Source organism: Dermacentor andersoni, chromosome 9 (genome assembly GCF_023375885.2).
Source record: "Dermacentor andersoni chromosome 9, qqDerAnde1_hic_scaffold, whole genome shotgun sequence".
NCBI lineage: Eukaryota > Metazoa > Arthropoda > Arachnida > Ixodida > Ixodidae > Dermacentor > Dermacentor andersoni.
Genome location: NC_092822.1, coordinates 63,590,464 through 63,617,900, shown reverse-complemented (window position 1 = coordinate 63,617,900; position 27,437 = coordinate 63,590,464). Strand labels below are relative to the sequence as shown.

At 43.7% G+C, this 27,437-nt stretch overlaps 1 protein-coding gene and 1 long non-coding RNA gene across 2 annotated transcripts; both read right to left on the bottom strand.

Moving 5' to 3' along the window:
* Positions 1-1,790: 1,790 nt before the first annotated feature.
* APP-BP1 (Nedd8-activating enzyme E1 regulatory subunit APP-BP1) lies at positions 1,791-3,635 on the bottom strand. The gene has a single exon (XM_050175997.3). The coding sequence runs from the start codon at positions 3,549-3,551 to the stop codon at positions 1,941-1,943; it is 1,611 nt and encodes a 536-aa protein (XP_050031954.1). The 5' UTR covers positions 3,552-3,635; the 3' UTR covers positions 1,791-1,940.
* An 8,108-nt stretch (positions 3,636-11,743) lies between these two features.
* On the bottom strand, positions 11,744-19,789 carry LOC126528152 (uncharacterized). The gene is made up of 2 exons (XR_007598894.3): positions 18,263-19,789; positions 11,744-14,435 (listed from the first exon to the last, which is right to left on the bottom strand). It is a non-coding gene; the product is annotated as an uncharacterized lncRNA (long non-coding RNA).
* Positions 19,790-27,437: the final 7,648 nt, after the last annotated feature.

The window sequence follows — 27,437 nt, the reverse complement described above, 5'->3', positions numbered from 1 at the left end:
AAGCTAAAGACCTGTCTGAATGTGTGCGCTGCTTGATTCCCTTCCAATAAGTTTATTAACTTGATCAAGTGACAATGTAATCCCAGTGATTAACGAAGACTGAATGAGGAATGTCTCAGGCTGCAGCCAATGCTTTAACAAGGGGGCATGTCTGACGAAAACAATTTCTGTATGTGTTCTTGTACAGAGAGAATATGCAAGAATACTAGTTGGCACAAACTTTGATGAAAACATGTTCCCTTGCCAAAACATTGGCTCAAACCAGAGACATACGTTGTCCAACTACTTCAAGTCCCCACCTCATCTTTCTTGCTTAGATATATAACTTGCAAATGATGTGACAGATGCAACAGCAGAAAGAAATTGTGTGGAAACCATCAACGATGATTGACAATGTAAGCAACTAACTGAATGCTTCTAGGAAGCTATGTTCTTTTTTAAAGAAATTATCTGTTTGATGGCATATACTGAGGAGGCGTTACAGTGAGGACATTCTGGTAGTGCTTGTTGTTTCATTACATAATTCAGTAAAGAGCAGTGTCATTACCTAGCATATCTGTAGGGGTAGTATAGGTGGCTTTACATGTAAGCCAGTTTGCTGTGTGTTGTCTCCAGAAGTGCGAGCGCCAGCACGGAAGGTTACCGACATCCTCCCCTGCCGACAGAGTCCTCGCTCACAGCCACCGCTGAGAGAAAGGCTGATGACAAGAGAGGAGAGCTGTTCTGCCTGATCGCTCCACTACAGCATCAAAACTTTCAGATGCCCCAAAGCTAGCGTACAATGGCACATGCATATCAAGCAGCTAGTTGGTGTTCAAGGTCAAACATGCCCCATAACTCGGTTGCTCTTTGCACTGGCACCTTTGTATCGTCGGCAAGTCCCACTGCCAACCCCGATAATGAGTAAAAGAAAAAAAGAAAGCTATTCGCTTAAAAAACTTGGAATTAATGCTCATATTTGAGAAAACATCACTAAATCAGAAGAGGACTAAGTGTGAAGAACACGTGGGACTGCGTTTGTATATGTACCGTTGACCCAAAAAGTTTACAGACCAAGAGATCTAACAAAAAGCTGAATATCTCTGCAGCCTAAAAATGCAGCCTGGTATTCAGATTTCCAGCCTTTACCAGCATATGCGAACAACATTGTGATGTACCGTTGTACTACTGGCTACTTTTAAAGACTGCTCGTTTATTTAGCATTTTCTGAGATTTTGTGGTCCGTAATTTTTTTTGGTCGACTGTACCTCACAAAGTTCTCGTCTGATTTAAGCCCTTTTTTGCCAAATGTGACATATACAGTGCATGTAGTGGCCAGAATACCTGCACGGCAAGAATCTAGGCTAACCTGCAAAATCTAATACGTGTGTCATACGACCACTTTCGATCACGATCAAGCCCGATCCGGATCGAAATACTCGACACCGATTGGTTCCCTGTCGCAGCTTGCGCGAAGAAATCAATCGTGACCGAGAAATTCGATCCGGATCGGGCTTGATCGTGATCGAAAGTGGTCGTATGACACACGTATAAACTGCTTGTGTAGCTTCTGTGATAAGGTACATAAATCTGAAACCAAACATATCATGGAAGAGTGTGCTGAACTGGGTTGGTTGGTGCATTCTTAGAAGGGACCAAACAGCACTTTAGAAAGGACAAAGTGAAGGCAGTGCTGGATCTGTCATCCTCACTTCATCCTGTCTAAAGCACTGCTTGATGCCCTTCCAAAGATTTCACAAACATAGCCTTTCACAATTTCACCTAAGAGCATGGGTATTGAGACTGGTCAATTTCACTGGTGGAAGTCAAAATGACTGCCTTCACATGTAGTTTATCTCAACACAAAGTTTACAAAGAAAACAGGGTTTGTGAACAACACATTGCCAAAAAAAAAGAGAAAATATCATGCCTAAATTCTGAGTCAAAGTAGCCTGTGGCTGCTACAAAACAAATGTCTCCGAGGTGGTAGTCATGCCATTGAATATAAATGTGTTGTTCAATGGCACGTACTGTCCCGTGACCAGCTTGATGACTTCCTGAGCTGCGCAGCCGCCAACGAATGCTGCCACAGTGTGAATCTCCGCAGCGCCATACCGACACATTTCGTGGACATAGTCGTCCTTGGCAACCGGTCCAGAGCCCAACTGTTCAAGCACTTGGCCCAGCGATGCCTTCAACTTACTGATGTCAGTCTCGAGCTGGTCTTCAAAGTAACCCGGATAGCGATTGTACTGGCTGTAAAAATGGTCGGCAGCTCTCAGCATCAAGTAGAAAATTATCTCGCTGTCCGGGGAATCCAGGCTCGTCAAAATGGTGCTGACGGGGGCCTCTTTGGCATTGTACTCTGCAGCCAGGGAGCGACCACGAACCAGACGCAGTGTGTGGGCGTTCTTGCAGAAGACTTTCACCTCAGATTCGGTGATGAAGCCTTCAGGCTTGCCAATTGTGGTCAGAAGCTGCTGAACCCTGTGATGAACAGCCCTGACGTCCTTCTCTGCTTCGGCATGGTAGATGTTGAGCAGTTTGACGTATCGGTCCGTGTCTGATGTCATGTCTGGGAGCGTTCCCCGCACAGGCAAGGCGCCTTTACCTTCACTCTCGACGAAGTCCTTCAGGGCACGCATCAATATCCAGAACGGCCGGCTTTCCGTGGTAATGTTCAGGCAGGCTTCCTCTTCAAAAAGTTGTTTCACGTGATGGGGCACCTCCGTGGGGGTCAGAGACTTGTTGACTGCCTTCACAGCCTCTTCGAAGTTCTCCTCGTCCTCGCTTCCCCGGTCTCCCTTGGCCCTTATCCAACCCTTAACTAAGGCCTTGAAGGCCTGCTTTTCTTGACTACTTTTGGGAAGGGTTTGTGACCCGTTCTGCCGACGCCACTCGTCCAGGGCTTTGAGAAGGATGACCACATACGGTGTGTGGCTGTGCTCCTTGTCCGAGAGTTCACCCATGTTAATCGAGTCGACAAAAGCACGCAGAGCGGGGAACGGCCTGTCAAGGCGGAGGTCGTCGAAGTCGTTGTCAGGGTGCGTCTCTATGACAGGATGCTCGTTCATCTGCAGTCGCATGTAACCGATGAACCCGTAAGAACGACACACCAGGAGGGGCACGTTTGCGTCCCACAGCCTCGCAGCCAAAGCCAGCAAAGTCTTTTCTTGCAAGCCAGTCGCGATGACCGCAGAGAAGTTGGAAAAGTAGGCGGGGTTTTGCTCCAGCAAATTTTCGGGAGTCTCTTCCACGAAGTCGCCTTGAACGTCGGGGTTCAGTTCTACGAGAAGCCGGGTAGCCGCCTCCGCCCGCGACTTCCCGATACTATCGCTGTCCAAAAAGAAGTTGTTCCCAACATCTTCGGCCGTCACTGCATGGCCGTCGACGATCGTGAAGGCGCCGACACCAGGGAGTACAATGCTCTTCAAGGCTTCAGTGCCAGTTGCCGTGGCATTGATGAGGCATACGTGGGCGGACTCTAGAGCTGCTTGTCCATGGTCGCCCCACAGCCTTAGCTGCCTGTCGTACTTCTTGCACTTCTCGGAGTCGGCGGACTTCGGCCTCATGATGTCAGCACGCGATGAGAACGGAACAACGCGCCACTGGCCGCACCGATCGACTGTAAACACAGAAATTCAATAACAACGAGTAGAGAAACGCTTTGCACCGTGTGCCTCAAACGTGAACACCTCTTTAAAGTTGTAATTTACAATGTACGTGTTATTGTATCGCTTGTGAGGTATAAAACAAACTAAGAAACTGAGTTTTTAAAATAAAATTTGCAGTTAACAGTGTTATTTACTAAACCGAGATGGCGCGCAAATCTGCAAGTGTACAAAATTGAACACAAATGGTGTTGTCTGTTTAGCGGAATTTTGCTATTTTGTGTTAAAATGACTTCGTCGTTGCCAGACAAAATTATTGGCACTGCTTCATTATTTTCTTGGCTCAAGAAGCAAAAGCAACTTTTCGGAAGCATTTTTGAAAGCTCCCGATGCTTATGAAAGGCATCAACGTGCTGACGTACTTGACGTCATTTTCGTCGCGGTCACAGCAAGTCCTTGCGTGCGCAAACCAGCTTGTGTGACTGCGTGTTTTAGCAGGCTTTTAGTAACCTAATGGTAGCAGTACTGCACCTCTGCGACACTGTCCCTGTTCCAAGTGTGGTTGCAGAAATCAGTTTCGGTATCACTAAGCAGTTAAAAAAAAAAGAAGAAAGAAATTCATTTGGGCGCTCAAACCACTTTCATTCAAAAGCCGCATTCACGCGAGCGCATGCTCACATTTTTCAATGATCCCTCACTGATAAATCAGAGATTGGGCACTGGCTCTACTGTCATCTGCTGTTTATTCACAGCTCATGTGACAACTTGGGCCAGACCGAGGCTTGCTGTGCAGTAGTCGCAGCTCAGTGACCTAGTGCCACACCCCAAATGGCATGCCAGTCTCGTCAGCTGTCCTTAAAGAACCAACTAAATCAAAGGCTAGCTCACTCTGGTTGTGAGAGCAATCGTCTATGACAAGCTGCACAACAGTAATGCCGTAAGCAGTAATACATCATTAATAAGGAATCCCATATTTTAGCAAATTCATAACCATGTCACGATAGCTGTCAGAGCAAGGAAGCTTTTTATCGACAACACATATCAGTTGATGAATGCAAGCCTTTTACTCCATCATAACTACACCTCAAATGTTTGTGAAGTTCATTTTATTTGCTGCATATCCTTCATCACGTAGATCATATACTGAAGTGTAGAATGTACTTCAGTACTTTGCAACCAAGGAGGAGATACACGGGAAAAGGCCAACGATAGATGATGTCACTGAGCACTTATGTGGGGTGCAACTATGCCAGAAATGACAGGCGTATGTGACGGAATGTTAATGTGAACATTAAATGTTTTTCTGCAATGTTACACTAAGCTGACGAACAAGCTTCCACAAGACGCTCATCAAGACGTCTATATCGCAGTTGACAGAGTGGCAAGAGCACTGTGTGTTAAATTGTAGATTCATAATTTTGGTACGTTTCACATTGTTGAAGATGCAAGTAAAGTCTGGTGGAAATTAGTGCACTCAGCAGGAGGCAGGGAAATTCAGCTTCTTCAGTTATAAATGCTGGCTAAAGATGCACTGTTCTCCACTCATATATAATTTCCTCTGCCAGTCCCTCCAGAGCCTGTTTATTTTGGAGAATGAGAGCTTTAGCCTTTGCATATAGAGAGTACTCATTGAAGCTTCTGGATTGCAAAATTTCTGCCTACAGTTTCTATAGAACCACAATTTAATGGCACATAATGGGCCAATAGGACCGCTGCAGGTGTCACCTCTGACTATCTAGCTAGCTTACACAAATGCAAGAACCTTTCATCGGACTCAAATGGAGACGATTGCCCATGAGGGACTGCACTAATGCTGAAAACATATTAGTCTGTCCATCAGAACATCATCAAGTTTTTAGCTCTGTTTTCTTATCTTATGCAATTTCATCGTTGGCTAGGCCCGGCTAGACTAGGCTAGGCCGTTGACTTGTGCCTTGTCAAAGACAGAAGTGGAACTGGAAGCATGTCTTCATTGAAGCTTGCCACAACACGTGCACACAAAACATCCATAGCTAAACAGGGGTTTCCAAAACACACTCACACAGATCACTTCAGTGCTCATAAAATGAGCCGTAAAGATTAGTGCAACTATTTCATATATGATTGAAAATAGGTTTGCTCCGACTTAACATAACGTTTCACATGTTTTGCAATATCTGCTAGTAATTAACAAACTTATTTCTCACAAGAATTAGCAATAGCACCAAGTTACACAGATTCTGTCATTAGGGAAAACTGAGCTCATTGCTAAACATAAGCTACTGCCGTTTCACAGTGTAGCCTAAATAATGACTTAAGACAAACTGATGAAATAGATGCATGCTTTACAACCAACTTTTTACTGCTTGTCACATAATTGTAGAAGGCACTCCACAGCCTCCGAAATGTATCTACTACACCTAATCCTTGTTGTTACCTCATAATGTTACCTCACTCGAATTATTTATCAGAATTTAGAAGTGGTAGTACTGCCCAAATTATGTCTTTTAAACTGAGCTCCCAATAAGTGAGGTGTCTCATTGACTAGTTCAACATCCCAAAGCAATACAGGGGCTACAGGTGACACTGTCATGTCTCGAGACGCATGCATCGCTCATCTCTGTCTACTCCAGCTCCACTCTCGTGTCCCTTGCAACAGTGGCATAACAGAAGCCTCTAGAATAATTTTGACCACCTAGAGTTCTTTAAGAGGCACTGAAAGCTTTCTGGGCAATTATTTTTACACTTCTATGTCATCGAACTGGCTGCGGTGCCTGGAAATCAAACCTGGAACGTTCTGTTCAGCAGTGACAAATGTGAAAAACTGTGTGCTCAGCATCAGTGAATGGCATAGACAATGCACGAAGGATACACAATTGGGGCAGCACATATGTCCTGTTCATATGTTTCATTGTCTGTGAAATTTGTCACGTTGAACATAGGCCAATTTGCCCAGCTTGAGGGCCAACAAGCTGGAACCATGAAATCACAACTTTCTTTCCATGCTCAACCATACTTGGCATGCTTGGCTGTTTTGTGCCGAATTCGCTATTTTGGGTAACCCTCTGAACACAAAAATTTTGGCTACTACTTGGATACTCTTTGGCTGCTTTGGGTACTGTTATCAGTAAAGCGATATTGCAATGTAAGCGTGTATTGTGGTCACCAGTTGCGATTGCTCATTCACAGCTTAGCGACTGCTGCCTTTCTTATTCTGCGATCTAGGCCAGCTTATTTGTTAGTTTGTTTGCTACTTTAAAGGATTTTAAGGCTACTTTCTGACCTTGGAACATGGCATACCTGCCCTTTCCTCTTTGTCTACAAACCCATGGTTAAAAGAAATGTTGCAGTTTTGTCTGAAGTAGAAACAAGCAAGAGATGGCACATTATTATGCTCAATAGGGTCCACTTGCCATGCTTGGTGCATTATAAAGTAAAAGGGTGGCACTTAATGTTCCAAATCTGTACAATGAGCTACGAGAGACGTCGTAGCTGGAGAGTTCTCGATTAATTACACAAGCGTTGCATTTCACCCCACTTTGGAATGCTGCAGAGGCGGTACGGACTCAAACCTGTGACCTCGTGCAATGCCTAAGCCACTCCACCATAGCAGGTTAGTAGCAGTAGTTAATTAGTAGTAGTAGTAGTTAGCAGCAGTAATAGTAGTTAATGGTAGTATTACCTTTAGTACTAGTTGTTGTGTTTAAGGACAAAAGGAAGAAGAAAATGAAGGACCCTGGGTATCGTAACTGTCCCACTTTCCAGCAGGCACCTGAACTGTCCTGTAGTGAAAAATAAGGGTTATGAGAAAAGTTATGGTAGAGGAAAGTTGCAATAAAATGGGAAAAGTTTAGAAAGGGACATATATATAAATACATTGTCTGCAAAGTTGGCTAGGCTGATAACGTATGCCTTGTCAGAGACAGTAGTGGAACTGGAAGCATGTCTTCGTTGAAGCTTGCCACAACACGCACACAAAACATCCATAGCTAGACAAGGGTTATGTGCTAGACATAGAATTATATGTGCAAAAGCGACTGACAACACGACACTATTCCCCAATTCAGCCACATGCGCAGTGTTGTGCACCTAGGCTGCAGGGAACTTTCAACAGCAATGCACGAACAATCTCCTTCCAAGAGCCACAACCTTTGCTTTTTCTCCCTTTCTGTTCTGCATTTCATATTAGGCTGTCGACTTTGTCGCGAGTCTTTCACATTGGTGCTGCTTTACGCCTGCCTCACGCACCAGAGCGGGCGCAGCAGGCGCTGCCTCCTTAGCTGTTGCTGACCTTAGAGCTCACTCATTGTCCATGTGGTGCATAAAAAATGTACTGACAGTGTCTCGAACTTTTGAGCAGTGTATGGTGCAAAAATAGACTATCCCTCTTTGGCTAACGTCCTTCACGACTGTGAACCCGAGGAAATTTTAATAGTACTACCACATCAATCAAATTATGGCTGTCATGTTTTAGCAGCACACATGTTTCGGTAGGTTAACAAAGAAAAGAGCCAGTGGCACAGTTTGTTAGAGCGACAATTTTTGGAAGAGGAGGTTTCATGTACACAATCAGCTGGCATTTTTTTAATGAGGTTTTACATGCCAAAACCACGATCTGATTATGAGGCACGCCGTAGTGGGGGACTGCGGAAATTTCGACCACCTCGGTTTCTTTAACGTGCACCTGTATCTAAGTACACGGGTATTTTCGCACTTCACCCCCATCGAAATGCAGCCGCCGTGGCTGGGATTCAATACCACAACCTCGTGCTTAGCAGCCCAACACCATGGCCACTAAGCAACCGCGGCAAGTATCAGTTGGTGTGCCCTCTTGTCTTCAAAGCTTTATGCACATTTTATTTCACTGTTGCCACAATCACACAATGGTGATTACTAGCAAGCTGCTGTGACCTACGGTGGTGACGCATGAGAATGACCAACCGCAGTGCCCGAAAAGCCAGCAGACAGTTCATAATGGTATCACCGCAACATGCAAGAATGTGGCGATGGAAAGAATTCTCTGTGTAAGTGATAATGCTGGCGCAGTACAGTTTTGCAGCACGTACCCTCCTGAACAAGTGAACACAAGCAGGACAGCACAAAGAGCAACATCCCTTAGAGTAACACAATCAATCCTGTATACAAACACCTTCATTGCCCAAACTTTGCTTGATGTATCAGAATAGATTTAAAATTTTCCTCAAAACTACCAAAGGCCACTCAAAGCTTCTACTTTCTTTTTGAGCCCTCACCTTTCCTATGTTTTTGTAGACAAAATAAAGAAAAAAAATTAAGAAATAGAAACAGGAAAAATGTTTTATTTCCAAACACGTCTTGCACTTCACTTACTGGCAGAAATAGGTGATTAAAGCCTTATAGAATCCTTGGAAAATCACAGAAGTATGCATTGGGGTTCCCTATTGCGCCATTTCATCCAATCATTGCACCATGGCACCACAGTGTGCACCAGTACAATTTTCAAGGATGCTGAAAGCAGCGTCAATTTGTCAAGATATTGACATGGTCGTAGGTGTAGCCCCTGGCATATACAAGATGATGTACGAGTGAGGCCATGATGCTTTAGACAGTCAATGTTGAAACCAATGGTGGGTGCAATTGGAGATTCACTGGTTTCTTGTTCATTCATGTCACTGAAGGTCTCTACTTTAGGAAGTTCTCACATTTCTTCAAGAATTGCTTAACCAGAAGTGCTCTCCTAGACATCTATGCCATCATCAACAGCAACGAGGTAGTCCCATGTTTGCCTGCAAAGAACAAAGCATGTACAGATGGCCTGTATGTGTATAAGGGCAGGCCTATGTCCGCCACTTCTTTACAGACATCCTCTTAGCAGAACTACTAAAGCGCCAAACAGACGACACAACAAGAGACATGGACGAGCGCTTGTTCGTGTCTCTTCTTGTGTCGTCTGTTTGGCACTTTAGTACTTCAGTAACATGCACGAACTAGCCCAACAAAAAGTTCTGCTCTTAGCAGAAGTCAGTTTTACGAAAGGAGCTTTTTGTTTCTGCAGGCTTTGCATCCTTCCCTGATGCTTTCTGCATTTCCATGGCATCCAGCAGCAAGATCCAAGGGCCATAGCTTTGATGGCCAGGTTCAGATTCTACAGTTTGACAAGATATATTTCTTGATATTCTTAGAGCAATTGGAAAGCTGTTGACGAATTACATTTTAAATGCCAGTGTCTATTGGTTTTTGCTTATTCGATGTATTATCCTTCTGACATCATGATCTGTGTGTGAAAAAAAAAATAATACCAGCAATGCACCTTTGGCTATAATGGAAGCTCCAAACCAAGTTGAAGACTTCTGCAGAAAAAAGTTGTGTCCCACGCTGTTCCAGTCTAGGAGCAATAAAGTTGAAGAAATTCAGCACATCTTATAGATGCGTGTGCCTGTATGATGCCATGCAGCCTCCTCTCCTACCATTCTAGTTAGCATAACTAGAATGTATAGTGGAGCTAACATTTTGACAAGGGGATTGTCTGCTTTAGGACCTAACAAGGGCAAGTCATCTTGTCAAAATCTTTGCTCCAAGCTGAGGCTTTCCTTCAACCTAAATCAAGAAGCTACCAAAGTTCTCAAAATTCATGTCATTCTTGCTTATTTCATTTCCTTTTCACACAAAGTGTAAAGTTTGCGGGGTTGTCTTTCGTAGTACATCCTCAAATGCTATGACTCTTTATCTAAACAGTTAACTAGCATTCAATTGATATTAGCAAAACCTGTGACATCATGGGAAGCAAGCTTGGGCATCTGGAGGTACTGGATTTATGCTCTCTACCTCATACCAAGCTTCAGGTGATGGTAAAATTGGCACGCCTCTGACTATGCAAGTGCAGGTGTAGAAATCTAGCTTTGCAGTCTTTGCTAGTGCCCCAGTAATAAACACTTACTGTGCACGTCAGTACAACAAACAGGAGTCAGGAAAATGTTAGCAGTCGCATATGACAGGCTGGTGGAAATAGGGTGAAGCAAGATTCAGGACGGGTGTGCCGTGAACATGTATGTAGAAATTGCTTCTTGTTGGCATTCTCGAAAAAAAAGAGGTATTAAAAGGTAAAGCCACCTCTCTTTCACAGATGCAATGCAGTGAGCCCCATCCTTGGTCTATGAACAAGGGCCACATATTGTAACGATTCTTTCCATTTTCCACTCTTTTTTGCTCTTTGCTGATGGCTCCCACATAGCCACGGTCCTGATATTGCCAGGATCAGCAACTTGGAATGACACATGACAAGATATTAATAGAAATGCATGGAGTAGTAAGAATCTTTACAATGTACAGCCTTTGCGGCTATATTATGAAAGGCTATTTTTCCTTCAATTCTGTTCACTTCTGATCACCCATTGCAGCAAGTGGCCATTACTGGTGATAACGAATATTTGGCGTCATGCCAGCTAGTGATGAAAGACACAAAAGAACAGAAAATGAAAAGAGTCGTTACGTGATGCTGCCCTAGGATGTATATACGTGCGCTTTCTTTAAAGTGACACAAGAGGAAGTCGCTGAGTCAATATAGATTCAATCCGGGTTGTTAGATTACCTTCCTAAAAACTTTGCAACCGTTGTTTAATGCAAGGTGATGACTTACTGCGGAGAGAAAGATTGCAGCTGAAAGAGTGGCAAAATTTTTCTGCCATTTCCACGGTTTCCCAACAAACAGGAGTTGTATGCAGCTCTACCAGATTCTTACTTCCTGCTTTGAGTCCCAGACTCACAGCAGGAGGGCACAACACTGCTATAAAAAGCAGAGTTCCTGTATGCGCACCTACAGGGAGCAGAGCTGCATGTTTGTTTTCCATTCTCCATTTTATATTTGCTGCACAGCCCGAAGTAACAGCATAATAGACCCCCGAGTGAGCCGCAGAAAGTGCCAAAATGTTGCAGTGCCCTGCTCCCACCTGACTGCCTTCTGCGTCATGACACACACTTCATGGGCTGAAGCTGGTTCGTATATAAGCTATTACAGCAAATTATTTAGGATGTTCTAAGTGCCAGTATAGTTTCCAGGCCTCTCAGATCAAGCACCCTTATTTAATGGAAAAGTAAAATGTAAAAAACGTCATGTTGGTACTTCTTTAAAGCAACAGCATGAGTGCCTGGGGCTTTCGGTTTATCAGCCTCTGAAGTATACCGTAGTTTGTTTCAGCTTATGCTTTCAGAATATACTTTATTTTGCTCATTTTACCATCACAGTTTCACAACATGACTGATGCAAATAACCAGCTTGTGTAAGCTGCGACCTCAAAAACATCAACACAAATAAAAACAGTTATAAACGCAGGCACATTAGAATGGCAACATACAAACAATATGCTAAACAGCTAGAACACAATAGGGGCATATGTAACATAACAAAATACTTCACACCATCATATATCTAAGAGCAAATATCACAAAGAGGAAACTACAATGAAAGGCCATGGCCAGTTGGATCAGTTCAGAAATGTACATGAATTAGTGGCAGTAAAGCAAGAATGTACGATATTATTGCATACACGGCAGCTTTTTTTAACAATATGCTCTGAAAATGAATACAGTATTGTAGGGGCAGTATGGTGCGAATCCCACTGCTTACTGCACCACTATCTCACGACTACTGCATTACACATGCGATGGACAGCTGTATGCGTATACCACGGCAACAAAGGCTGGATCACACCTTAAGCGGAAGCTTTAGCTCGGAAGCTTCTATCTAAATATATGGGAAAGCAAAAATCCTTTTTTCAAAGTGACCACTGCACTGATTTTGACGAGGCTTGTTGCACTTAAAAGCAAAAGTTACAATCTGATGACTGTGGAAAGCAGATTCTTTATTTAAGCTGTCAACTCTCATTAAAAATTTGTTTGAAATTGTTAAATTTCAGCAAACTGAACTCAAATTCACGACTTTGTCATTCAGCAATGAAAAACAGAATCATAATTCTGTAAACTGTACCTAATAATAAATCTAAAGCGGACGAAATTGATGTACGATACACTGCTTTGAAGTACATCACTAACTTTTGAGTAGCAATTTCGCTAAACCATTGCAAACATTGCAACAAATTAACTTATAACCTGCCACTTCATATATAAAATAAGTTCACTTCGGATGATCTAATAAATGCGGTTTACAGAACTGCAATACCTGCTTTTGGTGCAGAGCTGCAAATTCACAGTCTTCATGCCTTTTTTTTTTTTAGTTTATCAATCTTCAGCAATATTTGTAAAAAAATTCCAGGCTCCAAATAAATATTCTGCTTCCCACAGTCACAAAATTATACCTTTCTTTCTCTAATACAACAAATTTCATTTGACTCAGTCCAGGGGTTGGCTCACAAAAGCATGTCTGTATTGTACATGTAATTGAATGGGTGGCCTTAGAGTTGGCCCCTAGCTGAAGCATCCTCTTAAGATGTTCACAGTGCTGAGCACATGTTGCCAGACTGAGTTCTGCGAAAATCGGGGCTTTCCAAAGGCCAGAGTAATGCAACAATGCTATTCCAAAATCTTTTCTTTTCATGCTTTCTCAGAGGTTCAAGTGAGACTTTGCCTGTTTTATCACCAGTATCAGTCAGTCGCGAGTGGAGAATGACAAGAACGGAATAGAATTGAGTGGAAAGTATCCTTGAATTATACCAGCCCAGACTGCTGCCTTCTGTTCTGTAAGCACGGACATGCATGAACAGGACACCTACCTTATCCTTGCTCGGAAACAAAAACTGACCTGGCATTCACAGTGATGCGTGCATTTTTCAATTTCTATAAGATAACCCATAGATAAACTCATAGTAGCCCATATTATAACCCATAGGATAAAGCGGGCAGATTAATTATCATAGAATAATCACGTGCTGTAGCTGTTTGTCTACCTTGCAAATTGTAGGTAGCACTGGAAATCTTCAATGACTGGTGCGGCTTGATTAAGAAAGTAAATTGTGGCTTATTTCATTGCTCTTTGAGTTGTGCTCTTCTTATGTGCTTGCGCTCCAATGTTTTCTTATAGCAGTGTGCAAGTTTTATGCTCACAGCGAATTTAAGCTCTTGTGTATTCTGCAGCAAATTAATAAATACAAAATTTTAGCTAGTGTCTGACACTAAATCTAGATAGCTTATGGGCAGCAACAATATTCACACAAAATAATTTACAATGTCCCAAACAATCTTTATTCCAGTGCCTTGAGAATCACTGAACAGTTGCAATTAGAAAGCCAAATGACGTTAATCAACACAACAGCATGAATTCATAGCAAGTTAGCTTAAACAAGGTTAACGAAACAAGCTGCAGCAATGTTCAAAGAGAGGAGAACAAGTTTTAAACAAATAAATATATTACTCCCCAGTAATTTTCAGGCAGGTTTAAACAGGATACTGACAGTGCATGCATACATTAGCAGAAGATTTTTCTTTCGCAATACCATTACAAAGTTCTGTGCACAAAGCATTACATAACAAGTAAATTAGGTAGGGGTCAACAGATCAACAGGTGGGAATGAGAAAAGGGCACCCAATACTGTATTCATAGCCTGTACTGTATAAATAGCATTTCTCGATGCTCAAGAAGTCGTCCAATTCTCCAGGCCAATGAAGTTTGAGAGCGCCCAGCTTATAAACACACAACTGCTAGTACTAGTTGTGTTGCTTCAGATGCCGTGTGAGCAGGTACTGCTTGCCAAACCTCAACGGACACAGGTGGCACGTGTATCGAAGTCGATGCTCCGCATGATAGGCAGCGCGCCTTAACAGGTGATTAGCTCCGAAAGGCTCGCCACAAACAAAACAAGTGGTCAAGTTGTCGTCCAACTCGACGCCGTCCTCCTCGCTTTGCTGTGACCTGGTACCGCAGGGCAGCTGCTCTTCCTGTTGGCAGCAAAGCAGAGCATAGAACACAACTGTGTCGTACGTTTTGCGGATACGGTGATGTACTTGCGAACGAATTTCTGCGGCAGTCAAGGAATCGCTACACGTGCAAGGCTTGCACAAGTGAGAGAGCTTCAGAATGCAGTCCCACATTCTCATCTGTGTCAGGTTAAGCTGCCGCAGAGAAAACACTAACATCTTACTTAGTACTAAAATAAGACAGAAAATACACCCCTCAGTCATAAGTTTGCCTTATTTTTTACACTTTTCCCCGCGCTTAAGCCTGAAAATGCTCGGCGCTTAAGCCAGGTAGCGAGAAAAAATGCTCGGCGCTTAATCTCTTCCATGCATGGACAAATGCGAAACTGTCGTACATGGACATTACGCTATTTCCAGCATCAATTCAAGAAACCAAGAGCACTGCCAAGCTACGCACGACAACTCGGAGTGGTAACACGTGCGCAGAAGAAGTTCCACCCTCATAGCTTTCCCTGCAATTCCACAGAAATTTGTCTGCGAGTATAGGACTCGTTGCCGGGCCAATTGTCTTTGTGCAATTGAATTGAAACTGTGTTAATACGTAGCTGGTGGGAATGTCGGAGAACTACGCACCAAATGGCGCTACAGTTCAGGCTACCTGACAGCTACACGCAGGCAAATGTTTGCCTCTTACCCCCCCTCCGTTTTGCACTGTCACAGTGCATGCTACCTGAAAACAAACAAGAGTTCATGTTAATCGAATTTAAAAAAAAAAAAAAAACAATTTGGCGGAACCCATCTCATGATGACTGTCGACAGTAATGCATTAGCATTGAATAAATACAGCCACGCCACGTATTGCCACCATCGAAACGAGTTGCGCATGAGCCGTGTACTGTAGTGGAAATCCTCTTTCGCATTTCCCTGAGAACACTCGGTGCCATCTAGTGCCGCCGCTGTGAAGCCTGGGATGGCATTCGAGACGCACGGCACACGAGTGTGCGCGATTGCTGAGAAACGCGTTGTGCAACAGCCGGGCTCCTCTGTCGCGCTTCTTTCTGGACACGCTGCATCATCTAGTGGCACTGTCGAGGAGCCCACGCATGGCCTCCGAGACGAGAAACGTGGCGCGCCAGTGCCTGCAAAAGCTGACGGTTGTTCTCTCGACTGCCGCACACCCGGCGGCCCAAACTCAGTGACCCAAGTTGGTGAGACGTTCATTGAAGAGCGGAGTAAAGTTTCGTTCGTTCTCTTGTCCTCGCTTCTCCGTAGGAACGTGAAGCTTCTCGGACGATGATTGGCCGTTGTTGATCAAATGCAGACAGAAAGCGATGGAGATCGGATGTACAAGAAATATTTATAGGTAAACTTTTCTATATGCATGGCAGGTAAAACAAATACATTACAAACTTGAACAATTGAGAAACAAAGTCTCACTCTTCGACTGTCTCAATGACTGTTAGAGCCCAGACTCGTTTTAACGTACATAGTACGGAGGCTCACTGATGTATCAGCAATTCTGATTTCAGCCAAGTCTGAGGGACAGCATGTCGTCCCGATTTTTATAGCCCAAATATGCCAAGAAAAAAAAGGGCGGTAGGGCCGCCCATTGGCCCTTTCCACAGATTCAGTTGCCAATGAGAGTCAAACGTTTGTTAAGCCACAACCCAAAGGGATGGGCTTACTCTTAAAAGTAAACATGTTGGAAAACAAAGCTCTTTTCTTTCTTGCCTAAAACTCCGTTGCCCTCTCATTTCTACGTAGTCAGTGACGGCCTCAGCAAAACACGCCAGGCCCGTACAAGTTATTGCTAGGCCGCCTCAAACCCCGATGGAGTCTCTAGGCCGCAAACGTCTTGGAAGCTGGGGCATTGACACCGTGTACTGCAGCTGCACTTAAGGTTTGTCCGCGTGGGAGATTGATGACCGTCCTTGCCCTCCAAACTTATTGTCCACAAGACAAAGTTCTCCGAGTGCATGTTTACAAGACGCCACAGTCCGAATGCGCTCCTCACATGCGGACCGCATCTCTACAGCGCATACTGTAAGCTGTCCTTTGACACCACACAGGCTTTTCTGCGCACCCAGCATCAGAGGCCGCCGGTTGCCTTCCAGACGCGTAGAAGAATAGATCCCCGCTCCGTACATGCAGCACGTGGTCAATGTTGCTAAGCCCTTCTTAACCTCGGCGGCGCCTCCAATTAGTCAGGTACTCGGGAGCCAGAACCACAATACCGCGTACAGCAGTCCCATTTAAGGCTTGTCTGTGTGGACTCACGTGGCCGTCGGCGGACTGCCAACTCCGTGCGCACAATACCAACTTCCCTGAATCCGCACCTCGCCCCCCTGGCACCTGCCGTGACGCGTCACCCGACACCGCGCGGTCCTTCTGACCCCTCATAACACAGAAACGGTTGCCCCGCTGAGATGGGGGGAAGTGAACCCCCTCTCTATACACAAAGCACGTGGGCGACTCGCAACACTTAAGAACACGAACAATCAAAGCTGCCTTACAAGCGGCACACACAGAGAGCATTCATGGTCCATCTCGCAAAAGCGTTGGCCTGAAAGCCATTCACTGAAAAGCAGCACATACCCAGTGCTTTTGTGGCGCAGCCTGCAAATGTGTCGGGTTGCTGTCCCTGACGAACCCTTGTGACGTGGGTTCAATTCCGCTCAGCGTCGGAGAAATTCAAGGGATCTTTTTCGTAATTGTAGGGTGGCACATTCCTCCCAGTGGAACATACCTAGATACACAAGTTGGTATCAAAGACATTCATTGAAGAGTGGCATGCCTCTACCTACCCAGTGGCCTACCCAGTGGCCTACCCAGTGGCCTACCCAGTGATCCAAGGAGGTTCACTGAATGAAGAAAAGCACAGACCAAGTGGGACATACCTGCAGTGCTCAAAGTCGCCATCAAATAGTTTCACTGAACAGCGATGCCTACCCAGTCCCGCACCTACAGTGACCCATGTCAGTGAAAAAGCTTCATTGAAGAGAGGCATGTATGCACACGTTGGTACATACTCAGTGGCTCAAGCTGATCCGACAGTTGGTTTCTAAGCCTGTTATCTCAGCACGGCAGCCTGATGCACTAACCATACATTACCCAAGGACCAAGGTAGGTGGAAAAATGGCTAGATAGAAACTGGAAAGTGTGTTAAGTACCTAATCTATTAAAAGTTAATTATGACTAATTGAAATGTAGAAATAATCAGTGTCAAGTTGTATTTTTATAGGGCACGCAAGAAGAGACAGGTCGAACTCAGTCCAGAGGTTTTAACCTGCAAGTAGCCAGAACCGGCACCACACATAAACGCTGGTCGTGCACCTGGCTGAGTGGCACTTTTTCGTCGTATTTAATACGCTGGAGATACACATGGCTGACTGGCCGTTCTTCTTAGTTACATCGGGTAAAGGGAAATGGACAGAAAGAACTTGCTGCCGGTGGGAATCGGACTGACATCCTCCAAATTACGTGTACAGTGCCTCACCAATAGAGCTACAATGGCACCATCCCGGGCGGTTTCATGACATCCAGGTTTCCCAGCACTACTGTCACAGTATCATGTGGCCACTGCCAATGTTCTATCATCATTGTAACAGAGAGACAGAAGATGTAAAAAGTGCATAAAGATGGTAAAAGTTTCTTCTGTCTAGCAGAACAGCCTAGCACGTGATGCAAGCGCTGGCACGTACTTTGCTCCATGCATTAATTTGCTTCAAATTTATCACTTGTAGTATGACCCTCACTTGGCAGTCTACAGGCAGACGATGTTAAAAAAGTTTTGAACATGCAAGTGCAAAAGAAAAAAAGAAAAGCTATGAACATGATGGCATCCACACCTCCGGCTCTTCAAACTGTGCATTCTCGTATTCCTCCAACGGTTCTTGCTTGATGACTAGCAGTGGAATTCCAATATCGCTCGAAACAGAAGCAACAGTGCTTTCTTCACTCCCTGCCACAGGAGTTCCATCAACAGAGTTGTTATCGCTGCTTTTGATGGTCCAATCACCAGAGGAGGAATTGGCGTCCACCTGCCCCTGACGCTCCAAGGCGGCAGGTGTCTTGGCCAAATCTGCTGGTAAAACAGAGAATAAAACACTACATGTCAATTTAATGTGCCAATCATTCTGCCGCCCTATGAGGAGGATACACGACCATTCTGCCAAAGCACTGACTCTTCCACGTTCCAGTTTTGAAACAGCATTTCCGAATAGATTTTTTAGCTAACTGGTGCAAATGCACAATGCAAAAAACAAATAAGAAAAATGTTTAAAACATCATAGATGAAGCATGCAGCAGGTAGGACACAACGCGGGAGTCCCATTACCAGAGTCACTCTTTAATCATATCCTACTTTTGATGCTGTTTGCCTGTCATGTGTCACTTGGCAGGGAGTTTGCTTTATACTATGCTTGGGCAAAATGCCTGTCTGTTCTATGCAGAATGAACCAAAAGCATGCTTTGCCTCTTGCGATAGGGGTCCCCCCAAAAATGGCACATAATGGTGTTGCCATCTGTCATGCAAAGGCAAAACAGCTGCGGCAGAGATTACAAAATGAAACCATCACGCTTGCCGCGGAAAAGCTACTCATTTGATATGGCGTCCCCGTTGTGGAGAAAATATGCAAACACAACCACTCAAACACAGTATTAAATAAAATGGGCTACAAGACGCAATCTATGCACAGAATTTCTGCAGAGCCAGTCTAGCGATTCTGCTAGGAGAGTCCTGTAGAAGTTTAGGTGCATTTTTACTCGGTTAAGTCAGCACAGTGCTTGCGGCCATGGTGCGACCGTACAGTTTTATGCCAGATTCGGTTGCAAGAACTGTGGCGTGGAAATTTTCACGACAGAATAACTACTGGGAAGACAAATCAATTGCAGCACCTAAACACATCCTGTTTGAGCAAACACAAAAGCAAACATAAATAAGGAATAGGCAAAGATACAAATACCGAGGACAAAGTGTGAAACAAAAAAATCTCAGAGAACACATACGAGAAAAACTAGAAGTGTAAAATAGGAAACATTAGGAAACTAACAGAGCATCAATTAAAGACCATCAATGAGCCACTTAACACTTTTGAGCACTGTATGTACAATTATGACTTTACAGCCCAGTATGGAAAAAAATTCTCCCTTCACGCAGTAGCCAACAGCCATGAACAGACAAAAGCAGTGTATGTAGTGCAGAGCTGTCAACCGCAGCACACGAGTATGTTTTGTTAAATAGCAGGTTAATCGTTAGCAAAGAAAATAAAAATCAAGGTTGCATATTTTTCACAACTTCGCGCCTAAACTGGTATGCAAGTGTGACGCCACCGGTCTCAATGTACTTTTTCTTTTTTGGGACACTGTGGCACAGCAAAAGCAACAGCTCATTGGAATGCAGCTGCCTCGGATGGGAATCCAACCCACAAGCTTGCGTTCGGCGGCAGATTGCAACAGCCTCTGAGGTACCACGAGGAACATCCATTTGAATTGGGCTTCTTGTGTTTATTTCCATGTCACATACCACACAAAGGCCCGAACGGCCACACAATGCCTGTCAAACTCAACAGTTGAACGCAAGCCTCATGTAATGTGGCACTTAATAAACAGGAACACACAGAGCTTTGCATACAAAAACCGCTCGGCGGGAAAACACTCAAAACTTGGCATCAGGACACAAACACATGCACAGTAAATGCCATCTATTAAACACAAAGACATATGGCTTAACATACATTACAGCTACACTTCCGAGTTTGCAATATGCGTATGTTTCTCCAATATACAGCAAAATGTTATTAATTTGTGTGGACCACTCTTGTACAGCAAGATTGACATTTGGGCAAGCTGGTACGGATCCATTACGAAATGAGGACAGTAAAAAAGCAAGAATTAGAAAGAAAGAGATCTCAAGCACTCGCTTGCAACTACACATTTAGTCAAGAAAACAAGTATTAATAATAAAGCACTACTGACTGGGCAGGGGCTAAAAATCTTCTGCACAGACACCTGTACAATCATGTACTCTCCCCTACAGACAGAGCTACCAACCACACTTAATTTGCCCAGTTCAAAGCAGTCATAACAGTGCTTATGCAGACTAAACGTTAAAACTACTAACACAAATGACCAGCACAGTTAAAATCACTTTGATCTAGCATAAAAACAGAATGCCAATCTTTCCAGGAGCCACATGAGAGAATGAACACAATGAACACACAAACAGGTAATCTTGTAGTGGCCAACGTATTGGCATTTTTTAAATGTCTGTTTCTGAAAATATCAACATTAGCTTTTCACGCACACATGCAAAGTACTAGACTGACTTTGACAAAAGCACAAAATCACGAATCTCAGAGAACAGTGAAAGAAAGAATGCATAACTGCTACTGCAATTACAGCAAAATGAAGTCGGTGATAAACATGTAAATGCTTGGCCTTCAACAAGCCATAGGTACAGGATAATAGTGGGGAGTGGAAGATGCATCAACATACAACTGCGTCTAAAGCCCAATGTCTGTTGTTTCTCCACTGAAAGATGGAAAGAATTTCTTACCTTATAAGATGGAGGGTGTATGGCTTATACAAGGTTAAAACCTATACATAAATAAATATTAGTAATTCTTATAGTGTTGTTGGCACAGCAGTCAAACAAGTCTATCAAGTTATCTATATAAATGGAAGCAGACTTATTAACAAACTCTTGCGGTAGTTATCACAAGCGTGTCACATCAGCCAGATTACTAGAAGAAGCAGGCACTATCTGCAAGATAAAATGGAGATTGACATTACCTAATTAACACAGTATAACTAACTTTGTAATTATTTGTTTTAGAGCAAATGCCACAATGGCAAGATCAAAACTGAGCAGTAATGAGGTAATATCCACTCAGCCAAAATCTTGGGCCCAGCACCGAGAAATATGTCCCAAAAAGCACTAATGCTTCAGTCAAAACATACCGGAAAATTTTGAACTGTGACCAAATCATGTGATTTAAAGTCCCTAAGCAACATGCGTGCTGAGGGGACGGCCTAGTGAAGAGCTCCGGATTAATTTCGACAAGCCAGGGTTCTTTAATGTGCACCTAAACCCAACATATGGGCTTTCTTGTGTTCCCCTAATGGAACATGACAGTGACAATGATGAATGAAAACCACAACCTTCTTTACAGAAGTAGAACACCACAAAAACTGAGTCATTGATAAAACTGAGTGCTGTTAAACATTAACTGGAACATCTGTGCATTTCGTCAGATCTTGAGATATATTCCTCAAAATTGCTGTTAAGCACACGATTCTTTGCTAAATGGATATTGCTTTTTTACTGTTTGGCTTCCATTCTGTGACTGGAGACATGTGATTGATTACAAAGTTCATTAGCAAAATTTTGATAATTAGCAAACATTGCATTGCTATCTGTCTTGGAAGTAGTGCCTAACGCTTCAAGTAATCCAGCTGATGCGACAGAATTGTGATATCCATTGCAGAATAGATAACTCGGCATACCTTTGGCCGTCTGGAAAAGTTTACGGGACATATGATTTGCGAAAAAGCTGAATTCCCAGAATGACAGAGCCCGCAGCATCAAAATTAAAGTTTCAGCATGGTTGGTGCAACTTAAACAGTGACTCATTAACTTAGAAGGCTATGCCTTAGCAAAACATATATTCCCATTTGCGGTGGACCCCGTGCACTGCAAACTTTTGTGGCCAGCTGTACATTACAGGGTACCTCAACCAAGCCTCCAACCGGTGTTTCATGAAAGTGACCGGCAGCCTACGAGAGAGTGCTGGTACTGGGCCAGCTTAGTAATTGGCTGGGATCCTGTGGGTGGACATGTGGGTAACCAAGTGATGCTTCTGCCTGAACGTCTTGCCGCACACGTTGCATCCAAAGGGCTTCTCACCTGCACAAACAAAACAGGCAGCGACTGCTGTGCATACAAGGCAGCAACAGAATTATATGCATCAGGGTGCAACACTTCCGCACAACCACTGATTGATTGATTGACTTTATTTATTTATTTATTTATTTATTGATGGGGCTGTATGGCGCAAGGGCCAGATATGGCCAAAGGGCGCCATACAAATAGTGATGGTTTTTCAATGAATCATTTATGAAATGGAGAATTGTACTTTGAATGGTGGATGCAGTATGGCTGTGAATAGGCCTAAAACCGGTCGCTTTAAATTGCACAAAATATGTAAGTATTAAAACAATGACAATGAGCAGAGATGTGAACTACGACCATAAGTGTTTTGTTACACAGGGATGGCGTAATAAAACGCGTAGTTGAACGTGGCACTACTGCCTTGTCAGGGCCCTTGAATGCATGGGCCTGGAGACACGTGGTGTACTAGGTGTACCTAATGCAGCAGCAGCCTCTGATAACTTTTGGACTGATAATGTGCAATGATAATGTGTACGAGTGTCACCTAAAAAATTTAAAACAGATTTGGCGTCGAATAATGGGTTTGTGCCAAGAAACTGTGCCAGATGTAAAGGGATACGCTGTCGATAAGCTAAAGGAAAGTGCTTTTTCCTCTCGATTTCCGCTTCCCGATACTTCACAAGGACGTGGATGACGGTCAGTCTTTCACCACATCCACTACATGTAGGAGGTTCATCACCAGTCAGCAAGAAGTTGTGTGTATCGTATGCGTGACCTTCTTTCACTCAACAGAACAGGAGATCGGTTTCTCATGATTTTAGTATTGATGGAGAAGTGCTTAGCTGTGGCTTAATTAGATAACGTTCATTCAAAGTTCGGGCGTCCCACAAGCATTGCCAATAGTCTCATATTTTTTTCCGAATGAAAGGTTTCAACTCTATGGTGGGGACAGCTACAGAAGATTTGAAATCTTTTGTTGCTGTGGACGTGGCGATTTCGTTGGTGAGCACATCACCCTCGATGCTTTTGTGCCTGGGCACACAGCATATTATGACATGTTGATTGTATACGTAACAGCGCACAAGAGCGTATGAAGATAAATAATTAAAGGATTTTTATGCTTCTGCAGTGATACTAAACCCTTGACAACGCTTAGAGAGTTGGTACATATAATCATCTTTTCCAGTTTTAATTGTTTGGCGTGTTTCACAGCTGATAACAGTGCACAGGCTTCAGCTGTAAAGATACTTGTTTGCGCATGCAGAATGCCAGACTGCGAAAAGGACGGACCAACTGCTGCGTAAGACACACTGGCTTGTGACTTTGAAAACTCCAGGCAGCAGTACTTCGACCAAAGTTCAAGGAAGCGCATTCGAATGTGCATCTCAGGTGCACGCTTACCGACTTCAACACATGACATGTTATGTTTGACGTAATAGTTCTGTGGAAACCAGCAAGGTGGAGAGAAGTAATTAATAAAGGGAAAATCAGACATCAACCCGTTTGTAGCACATGCTACAAAGGAAACTCATACGCTTTCCTTGAAATAAAAGCCTCGAAGTTGAAAAAAAATTCATCCTGATCCGGGACTCACTAACGGACCAGGATGAATTTTCCTTCATCTCCGAGGCTTGTCTTTCGAAGAGATGGCAGGGCAAAGTTGGAGCAAAGGGCTTTTAGCAGATGCAGGGCAAAGTAAAATTTGTCAGCAACTCAAAGCAAAGGCAACAGTTTGACGTGATAGTTCTGCGGAAACCCACAAGGTGGAGAGAAGTAATTAATAAAGGGAAAATGGGTTTCCTTATGGTTTTTCCGTATGAGTTTGCTTTGTAGCATTTGCTACAAATGGGTGGATGCTTGACTTTCCCTTTATTAATTACTTCTCTCCACCTTGCGGGTTTCCACAGTACTACGTCAAACTGTTCCCTTTGCTTCGAATTGTTTACAAATTCGACTTCGCCCTGCCGTCTGCTAGCCACCTGGTTAGTGCAGATGGTAGAGCGGCTGCCCTGGAAATGCGGTGGTCCCGGGTTCAAGTCCCAGACCAGCACAAGTTTTTCTTCAACTGCGAGGCTTCTCTTTCGAGGAGCCTGTATGGGTTTCCTTTGTAGCATTTGCTACGAACAGGTGGATGTCTGTTTTTCCCTTTATTAATTACTTCTCTCCACTTAGTGGGTTTCCACAGAACTATTACATCAAACTGTTGCCTTTGCATTGAGTTGTTGACAAATTTGACTTTGCTCTGCCATCTGCTAGCCGCCTGGTTAGCTCAGATGGTAGAGCGGCTGCCCGGGAAAGGCGGTGGCCCCTGGTTCGAATTCCGGACCAGGACGAATTTTTCTTCAACTGCGAGGCTTTCTTTTCGAGGAACCCACACGGATTTCCTTTGTAGCATTTGCTACGAACGGGTGGATGTCTGATTTTCCCTTTATTAATTGACATGTTATGTTCCATCAGCTGCCACTGCCATGGCAGTGACAGCTTCGCTAGAAGCATTAGATGGTGTTCTAGAAGTGGGACACAGTACATTCCTTCACTGAGATTCCTAACACGCAGTGAGAAGGGCTCCCTGGCTGTGGGCCTATAATAAAAGAAATGTGGCACATGACACATCATTTACAGTTGTGTAAGAAGGATGTTCAGGATTCGAGTTTACTTTCAGATAACATGTGATGCTGGAATGTGACCTCTGTAGACAGAGTGACCACTCGTTTGATTCTACATAGACGCTTTCTACAGGGCTTGTCCTCAAAGCACCGGTCGCTAGGGGGATACCTAGATGGTGCACAAGGTCTAGAATTTTTAGCGTGCCTGGCATTGCAGAATGATAGATTATGGCACCAGAGTCAAGGCGAGAGCGGACAAGGCTCTCATACAATTTCAGGGGCCATTTTTGGTCGCTACCGCATTTCATTTCATTTCAATTTTATTCCTTAAAGGCCCCATTACGGGGTATTACATAAGGGGTGGGTTACACAGAAATAAGCAGAAACGATGTGTTAATATATGGCGAAAGGTGATTGGTGACACTTTCTATGAAGGTGGATGGAGCGGTGTCGCCCGGAAAGCCATTCCAGTCAGCAGCTGTATGAGAAAAAAATGACGTAGAAAAGGTAACGGTGCGTGCACATGGGCGCGCGACTTGAAGAGGATGACCAGAGTGATTAGATATGCGTGTTGGAGGAACAGTGTATGGCGGGATACCCATCGAGCTATGAAAAAGTTTATAGAATAAAGAAAGACTGGCAATAGGGATGCGACATGAGAGAACGGGTAAATTAGATTCTAATTTTCGTGATGACACACTCACATCCTAAGAATATGAACGATGAATGAATCTAGTAGCACAGTATTGAAGTGACTCAAGGGCGTCTTGAATATAAGCTTGTCGTGGGTTCCAAGTTGGTGAAGCATATTCCAATGTTGTTGTGTGCGACAGAATTTTTAAAAGATTCATCGTCTTCAGACATTTTGCCTTCAGATATTTAAGTTGGCGAATGAAAATAAGCTTAGAGGCTATAATTATTCCCAGGAATTTGTGTTCACTGCTCACAGATAGTTCCTCTTGATTGATCGTGAAATTTGGCACTGGTGTTACAACTCTTTTGTTTGAAAAGATTATACACATACATTTCTGGGTATTTATTTTAAACCCATTTACATCCACCCATTTAGAGAATTAGCTGCAGCTGTCGTTCGCAGATAGCAATGTTACATCTTTTGAAACCTATCTGCACATCATCGACATACACAGAATAAAACATGGTGCATGGAATGACTATACAGGGAGTTAATTTTTACGACAGAGTGTGCAACTAAGCACACCCCCTTGCAGGATGCCGGTCTCCTGGGTGAATGTTCTTGATAAAGCATTGCCCCCTCTTAACAGGAAATGTGCAGATAAACAAGTAGCTTTCAACTGTGTTTAACAAATTTCCATGAAACCCCATCGTGGAAAGATCTTGCAGGATCCCAAAGCGCCATGTCGTACACTTTCTCTAAATATAGAAATACCAAAAATAAAAACTGCTTATCCATAAATGCATCTCTGATGTTTGCCTCGACGCGAGCAAGGTGGTCTATTATCAACCTACCTTCTTGCAAGCCACACTGAAAAGGGTCTAGTATTTGGCTATTTTCTAGGAAACAGATTAAGCACTGGTTTACCATTGTTTCATACAGTTTGCACAAACAGCTTGTTAGTGCTACTGGCCTGTAGCTGCTGGCTAAGGACGGGCCTCTGCGTTGTTTAAGTATCCGTATGACTATGGCTTCTTTCCACGAGGATGGAATCTTCACCCAGCCACCCACATGGCATTGAAAAGTGCTTTCAGTGCTTCAGGATGTAGGTATCTAATCATGTCATACATAATGCGATTGCCATCTGGCGCCAAGTTGTTGCAACAAGTGAGAGATGCCTTAAGTTCACCTAAGCTAAATGGGCAATAGTAAGCTTCACTTGATGAACCTTTGCGATTAAGGGGCTGCCGATCTTCACTCTCTTTGAACTTCAGGAAAGTTTGTGTATAGTGCGATGCACTCAAGAAATATTGAAAGTATTTGCCTAGACAATCCGCCTGATCTTCCAGACTATCACCTTGGCTACTTACTAAGGGTAGGGAATGTGTCTGCCAGCCTATTAGTTTATTTACCCCATTCCATACTTTCGTCTCATCCGTGTAAGGATCTATGCTGGAGATGTACTTCTTCCAACCCTCTCTTTTAGCGCGTCGATATGCTCTTCTACCCTGGGACTTTATTTGTTTAAAGCTAATCACGTTTTCGGCTGTTGGATAGTCGTGAAGGCGTCCCCAAGCTTTGTTTTGGTTTTCTCGTGTTTGTTACATTCTTCATTCCGCCATGAGATACGACACTTATTCACCAGTCCGTTAGTTTGACGGATGCATTTTGTGACAGCCTCAATTATAAAGCCCGTTACATACGCCACATCATTGTCTATATCAAAAGAGGAAATATCATCCTGACTTAAATGTGTTCTTGGAAAAGTTCCCAGTTAGCCGAGTCAACCTTCCATCGGGAAACGTGTAGCGAGCATGCATCTTGTTTTGTTAGGCTTAAAGGGACACTAAAGGCAACTACTAAGCCGGCGTGGACTGCTTAAATACTATTTC

Bases quoted from the DNA above. Each gene is read 5' to 3' on its own strand.
- APP-BP1 (XM_050175997.3), bottom strand. From the start codon at position 3,551: ATGAGGCCGAAGTCCGCCGACTCCGAGAAGTGCAAGAAGTACGACAGG.